The sequence below is a fragment of the Sardina pilchardus genome, chromosome 20, assembly GCF_963854185.1.
Source record: "Sardina pilchardus chromosome 20, fSarPil1.1, whole genome shotgun sequence".
NCBI classification, from domain to species: Eukaryota; Metazoa; Chordata; class Actinopteri; order Clupeiformes; family Clupeidae; genus Sardina; species Sardina pilchardus.
Window position 1 is genome coordinate 31,056,265 of NC_085013.1, and position 7,500 is coordinate 31,063,764.

The following is a 7,500-nucleotide window of genomic DNA, read 5'->3' on the forward strand; positions in this document are numbered from 1 at the left end:
GTTCTTGGTCTTGGCTACGTTGGGGTCGTCTGGGCCCAGGCGGTGCTGGTGTGTGTGTGTGTGTGTGTGTGTGTGTGTGTGTGTACCAGGTTGTTCTTGGTCTTGGCTACGTTGGGGTCGTCTGGGCCCAGGCGGTGCTGGTGTGTGTGTGTGTGTGTGTGTGTGTGTGTGTGTACCAGGTTGTTCTTGGTCTTGGCTACGTTGGGGTCGTCTGGGCCCAGGCGGTGCTGGTGTGTGTGTGTGTGTGTGTGTGTGTGTGTGTGTGTACCAGGTTGTTCTTGGTCTTGGCTACGTTGGGGTCGTCGGGGCCCAGGCGGTGCTGGTAGATGTGTGTGTGTGTGTGTGTGTGTGTGTGTGTGTGTGTGTGTTTAGTGTGTGTGTGTGTGTGTGTGTACCAGGTTGTTCTTGGTCTTGGCTACGTTGGGGTCGTCGGGGCCCAGGCGGTTCTGGTGTGTGTGTGTGTGTGTGTGTGTGTGTGTGTGTGTACCAGGTTGTTCTTGGTCTTGGCTACATTAGGGTCGTCGGGGCCCAGGCGGTGCTGGTGTGTGTGTGTGTGTGTGTGTGTGTGTGTGTGTGTGTGTGTGTGTGTTTAGTGTGTGTGTGTGTGTGTGTGTGTGTGTGTACCAGGTTGTTCTTGGTCTTGGCTACGTTGGGGTCGTCGGGGCCCAGGCGGTGCTGGTGTGTGTGTTTAGTGTGTGTGTGTGTGTGTTTAGTGTGTGTTTAGTGTGTGTTTAGTGTGTGTGTGTGTGTGTGTACCAGGTTGTTCTTGGTCTTGGCTACATTAGGGTCGTCGGGGCCCAGGCGGTGCTGGTAGATGTGTGTGTGTGTGTGTGTGTGTGTGTGTGTGTGTGTGTGTGTGTGTGTGTGTGTGTGTGTGTGTGTACCAGGTTGTTCTTGGTCTTGGCTACGTTGGGGTCGTCGGGGCCCAGGCGGTGCTGGTAGATGTGTGTGTATGTGTGTGTTTAGTGTGTGTGTGTGTGTACCAGGTTGTTCTTGGTCTTGGCTACATTAGGGTCGTCGGGGCCCAGGCGGTTCTGGTAGATGTGTGTGTGTGTGTGTGTGTGTGTGTGTGTGTACCAGGTTGTTCTTGGTCTTGGCTACATTGGGGTCGTCGGGGCCCAGGCGGTGCTGGTGTGTGTGTGTGTGTGTGTGTGTGTGTGTGTACCAGGTTGTTCTTGGTCTTGGCTACGTTGGGGTCGTCGGGGCCCAGGCGGTGCTGGTAGATGTCGAGGGCGCGCTGGTAGTAGTATTCCACCTCCTCATACTTGCCCTGATTCTGGCACAGCAGCGCCAGGTTATTCAGCTGCTTGGCCACGTCTGGGTGCTCCTTACCCAGCACCTACACACACACACACACACACACACACACACACACAGCAGCGCCAGGTTATTCAGCTGCTTGGCCACGTCTGGGTGCTCCTTACCCAGCACCTACACACACACACACACACACACACACACACACACAGCAGCGCCAGGTTATTCAGCTGCTTGGCCACGTCTGGGTGCTCCTTACCCAGCACCTACACACACACACACACACACACACACACACACACACACACACACACACACACACACACACACACACACACACACACACACACACACACACACACACACACACGCACACACGCCTCATCTTACACAAATGACAACAGACAAGCCTCATCTTACACAAATGAGTGTGAAGGGTCTGATGTGATCACTGATTGCTACAAGAAAGAGCGTGTGTGTGTGTGTGTGTGTGTGTGTTTTTGCGTCTTGGCATATATGCTGGACGTGAGATTGGGGGTGTGGCTACATTGTTGATTCTACCTTTGAGTTTAAAGTTTGAGATGTAATTTTGATGTATTTGGAGTTCCGAGGTTATGACACTAATCCCAACTGCATTAGTCTCTATGCTCTCCACCCAAACCCCCTTAACACGACTAACAACAGCAAGCCCAGCATTACCCACAATCCCCTGCAGCAGGTGTGGCTGTAGTCAGAATGCACTGTTATGGGCGTGGTCTACCCAGAATGCACCGTTATGGGCGTGGTCTACCCAGAATGAAGTGCTGTGAGCGTGGTCTACCCAGAATGCAATAACGTGGGCGTGGTCTACCCAGAATGCAATAATGTGGGCGTGGTCTACCCAGAATGCACTGTTATGGGCGTGATCTACCCAGAATAGGTGCGCTTGACTTCTTGAAAATCTGCGCAGATCTGACTTGATGTGATGCATGCTGGGTTGAACACAGTGCACACTGGGACAGAAATGCAAAATGGTAAGAAATCATGTCTGACTTGTTGCAGACGGGGTGGGATTTACCACCGTGACATCATGTCACGTGTCCTAAAATATCACGGGAGACATGCGTCCTTGGGCCAGCGCAGTTGACTTTACAGCGACTGCACAGGCTGAAACCCACCCCAATGACGTCAGTTCAAAGTCGTGATAGGGCCGTTTGGAAGGAATCTCCTCATGACGAGTATGACAGGTGTCTCGTTCTGCCTCCTTACCAAAGACTCTAGAGCGGACCAAGATGGATTAGTTCATATTGTGAACAGCACTGTAGCCAGCGTCTGGGACGACACTGGAGCTTATCCCTGTGATCCATCTTGCTCTGTTCTAGATTCTTTGCTCCTTACGTTAGAATGTGCTAAAATGAACAGAAATCGAAGGGATACCTTCTTATTTGTGATTTCTGGATCAGCGGTAGGCTAGCCCAGGGGTTTTCAAAGTGGGTGCCGCTGCACCCTTGGGTGCCGTGACGCATGCTCAGGGGTGCCGCGGAATTGTCTAGGCTTGATAATTTAATGAAATTTTAAAAAGCATTATATCCATTTCAAAATTCATTTTATTGCAAAAACGTATTTGCAGCACAAACAATAGGCTACAGTTTACTGTATCGTACTGTGCTGCATGTAGGTACAGTGGCTACTTATTGTTTATTCGGTGACTTCGTTCGTTATTCCGTATGGCGGAGTGCAGTTATAGGCGCAATGGATACGTTTTTAAAAAAACGCCATGCACCTCCACAGGGACAGACCTCGGAATCTGACCAGACGAAATCAGCAAAGAGAAAAGTGAGGCAACATAACGACTCCTACCTCCAGTATGGGTTCACTTGGGCTGGCGAGGTAACGTGTCCCACACCAGACCAGTATGCCTGGTCTACAGGGAGACGTGGGCTAACGATTGCTACAGCTATTGGGGAAGTTTGCGCTTCAAATACGAGTCCACTTATGCTAGTGGCCTTTGCCAGCTGCTCGCTAACGAGATGTCGATGAGGACACATTTACAGATAACTTTTTATTTTGCAAAGAACTGGCCAACCATGCTGCCGGAGATGAGATATTCAGGGTGACAGATGAATACTTGAGGAACAATAATCTTAGCTGGGATATGTGCGTAAGTGTGTGCACTGCCACTGACGGGGCGGCCTCAATGACAGGTCGGGTCAAAGGCTTTGTAACGAAAGCTATGCAACAGAATCCTTCCATGGTAGCGACGCATTGCATGTTGCACCGGGAGGCTCTTACTGCAAAAACGATGCCTCCAGACCTGACGGATGTATTGAAATAGATCGTAAAAATAGTTAATTACGTTAAATCACGTCCCCTTCAAACACGGTTCACTGCCCTCTGCAGTGAAATGGGTTAAGACTGCACACCGAGGTCAGGTGGTTATCAAGTTGTTTATCCTGTTCACCATTTATTCAAAAGTTCAATTAAATGAGTTGAATGAAAGTAGTTCATTTGAATAAAACAAAAAAAAAGATATTAACTTCACCTTATCTTAGTAATGCCTATAATAAAAGCAGTTTTGGCCTATCCAACATATCACAAGGTTAAAGAAAATGGCATGAAGTACAAATATGGCACAAAGGAGGTTGAGTGAAAAGTAAAAAAAAAAAAATGGGGGTGCCGTGGATGGAGAGAGATATGTTTAGGGGTGCCGTAAGCCGGAAAAGTTTGGGAACCACTGGGCTAGCCTACTGAAAACGTGTGGATATTCTGCTATTTTATGCTGTTGGTTAAATATATACACACGGAAAACACTTGATATTTAATTAATGTGCTGCAATGCAGGCCTGTTAACTGTATGACAGTTACAGTGGTTTATTTAAACACATCATATCAATTTATTTCGTCAGTCACCATGCTCATTTTAATGAGTAAGAATAAAAGTTTTACTGTATTTAATACAAAATCTCGCGATATCTCCCGCGAGTGAATTCAGGCACACGGCAGCTCAGCTGGACTGTCCGGGCCCAGCTGCGTCTGATATTCGGCCCTCCCGGTAAGACTCTCAAGCTCTCGTTGACGTATGAAACCTGCCTAAGTCAGGCGCGGCTCATCGTGAACGAGCCTAGTGAAGTGCTATGAGCGTGGCCTACCCAGAATGCAGTGTTGTGGGTGTGGCCTACCCAGAATGCAGTGTTGTGGGTGTGGCCTACCCAGAATGCAGTGTTGTGGGTGTGGCCTACCCAGAATGCAGTGTTGTGGGCGTGGCCTACCCAGAATGCAGTGTTGTGGGTGTGGCCTACCCAGAATGCAGTGTTGTGGGTGTGGCTTACCCAGAATGTAGTGTTATGGGTGTGGCCTACCCAGAATGCAGTGTTGTGGGTGTGGCTTACCCAGAATAGGTGCGTTTGACTTGACGAAAATCTGCGCAGATCTGACTTGATGTGATGCATGCTGGGTTAAACAGAGTGCATACTGGGACAGACGAAATGCAAACTGGTTAGAAATCATGTCCGACTTCATGCAGTCGCGGTGGGAGTTACCCCCGTGACATCATGTCACATGTCCATACAAGATCTCGGGAGACTGCGTCTTAGCTCAGCCAGCGCAGTTCAGCGCAGTTCGTTTTTAAGCAACTGCGCTGGCCAAAACCCACCCCAATGACGTCAGTTCAAAGTTGTGATAGGGCCGTTTGGAAGAATCTCCCCATGACGAGTATGACAGGTGTCTCGTTCTGCCTCCTTACCCAAGACACTAGAGCAGACCAAGACGGATCAGTTCAACTGCACTAAAACCAACGTCTGGGATGACGCTGGAGCTTATCCCTGTGATCCATCTTGCTCTGTTCTAGAATCTTTGCTCCTTACGTTAGAATCTGCTAAAATGAACAGAAATCGAACGGATACCTTCTTATTTGTGATTTCTGGAACAGCGGTAGGCTAGCCTACTGAAAACGTGAGGATACTCTGCTATTTTATGCTGTTGGTTAAATATATACACACGGAAAACACTTGATATTTAATTAATGTGCTGCAATGCAGGCCTGTTAACTGTATGACAACAGTGGTTTATTTAAACACATCATATCAATTTATTTCGTCAGTCACCATGCTCATTTTAATGAGCAAGAATAAAAGTTTTACTGTATTTAATACAAAATCCCGCGATATCTACCGCGAAGTCTCCAGCGAGGTCTCTCGCGAGTAACTTCAGGTACGTAAGCTCAGACAGACTGTCCGGGATGAGCTGCGTGTGCTAGTCGCCCCTCCTGCTAAGACTCTGCAGCTCTCGTTGACGTATGAAGCCAGCCTAAGTCAGCCTAAGTCAGCCGCAGCTCATCGCAAACGCACCTAATGTAGTGTTATGGGTGTGGCCTACCCAGAATGCAGTGTTGTGGGTGTGGCCTACCCAGAATAGGTGCGTTTGCGATGAACTGCGGCTGACTTAGGCTGACTTAGGCTGGCTTCATACGTCAACGAGAGCTGCAGAGTCTTAGCAGGAGGGGCAACTAGCACACGCATCTCATCCCGGACAGTCTGACTGAGCTTACGTACCTGAAGTTACTCGCGAGAGACCTGGCTGGAAACCTCGCGGTAGATATCGCGGGATTTTGTATTAAATACAGTAAAACTTTTATTCTTGCTCATTAAAATGAGCATGGTGACTGACGAAATAAATTGATATGATGTGTTTAAATAAACCACTGTTGTCATACAGTTAACAGGCCTGCATTGCAGCACATTAATTAAATATCAAGTGTTTTCCGTGTGTATATATTTAACCAACAGCATAAAATAGCAGAGTATCCTCACGTTTTCAGTAGGCTAGCCTACCGCTGTTCCAGAAATCACAAATAAGAAGGTATCCGTTCGATTTCTGTTCATTTTAGCAGATTCTAACGTAAGGAGCAAAGATTCTAGAACAGAACAAGATGGATCACAGGGATAAGCTCCAGCGTCATCCCAGACGTTGGTTTTAGTGCAGTTGAACTGATCCGTCTTGGTCCGCTCTAGTGTCTTGGGTAAGGAGGCAGAACGAGACACCTGTCATACTCGTCATGGGGAGATTCTTCCAAACGGCCCTATCACAACTTTGAACTGACGTCATTGGGGTGGGTTTTGGCCAGCGCAGTTGCTCAAAAACGAACTGCGCTGAACTGCGCTGGCTGAGCTAAGACGCAGTCTCCCGAGATCTTGTATGGACATGTGACATGATGTCACGGGGGTAACTCCCACCGCGACTGCAAGAAGTCGGACATGATTTCTAACCAGTTTGCATTTCGTCTGTCCCAGTATGCACTCTGTTTAACCCAGCATGCATCACATCAAGTCAGATCTGCGCAGATTTTCGTCAAGTCAAACGCACCTAATGTAGTGTTATGGGTGTGGCCTACCCAGAATGCAGTGTTGTGGGTGTGGCCTACCCAGAATGCAGTGTTGTGGGCGTGGTCTACCCAGAATGCAGTGTTGTGGGTGTGGCCTACCCAGAATGCAGTGTTGTGGGCGTGGTCTACCCAGAATGCAGTGTTGTGGGTGTGGCCTACCTTCTCTCTGATCTCCAGTGCACGTTTGCAGAGTGGCTCCGCCTCTTTGTACTTCCCTCTCTTGCCATAGAGCACGGCCAAGTTATTCAGTGTAGCCGCCACCTGCACACACACACACACACACACACACACACATACACACACACACACACATACACACACATACACACACACACACACACACACACACACACACACACACACACACACACACACACACACACACACACACATACACACACACATACACACACACACACACACACACACACACACACACACACACACGTCAGCTGAAGAAGGGAAAGACAGCACTGATGGCAGCACTTTGTAATCACATGAGAAACGGCCACACTGATCACACCCCAATTACAAAAGGAAGTCATCACTGCACACAGGAAGTGATGTCATCTCTGATCAATCAGCACCACCGTGCCCAAGCTGTGCGTGTTAAATGTGTGATTGACAGATTCAGGATGTGACGTTGGAAAATGGGTGCTCAGAGAGAGAGAGAGAGAGAAACAGAGAGAGAAAGAAAGAGAGAGAGAGAGTAGGAGAGAGGAGAGTGAGATAGGAAGACAGAGGGAGAGAGGGAGAGAGAGAGAGAAAGAAAGTGAGTGAGAGAGAGAGAGGAAAAGGAGTGATGAGTGGAGATATAGGATGGAACAGCTGACCTCTCCAACGTTCTGTCTGGATGCACACCCTACAGAGCGAACACACTGATC

At 48.6% G+C, this 7,500-nt stretch overlaps 1 protein-coding gene across 9 annotated transcripts in view; it reads right to left on the minus strand.

Moving 5' to 3' along the window:
* Nucleotides 1–7,500, minus strand: part of klc1a (kinesin light chain 1a) — a 40,344-nt gene that overhangs the window by 18,889 nt on the left and 13,955 nt on the right. For all 9 annotated transcript variants that reach the window (XR_009936497.1, XM_062522553.1, XM_062522551.1 and 6 more), the window contains exons 8-9: nucleotides 6,776–6,877; nucleotides 1,166–1,339 (exon numbers count right to left, since the gene is read on the minus strand). Coding sequence is in view for 8 of the 9 variants with exons in the window: in XM_062522553.1 (XP_062378537.1) it covers nucleotides 1,166–1,339; nucleotides 6,776–6,877 (276 nt within the window). In the remaining variant the exon portion in view is untranslated. The remainder of the gene's footprint in view (nucleotides 1–1,165; nucleotides 1,340–6,775; nucleotides 6,878–7,500) is intronic.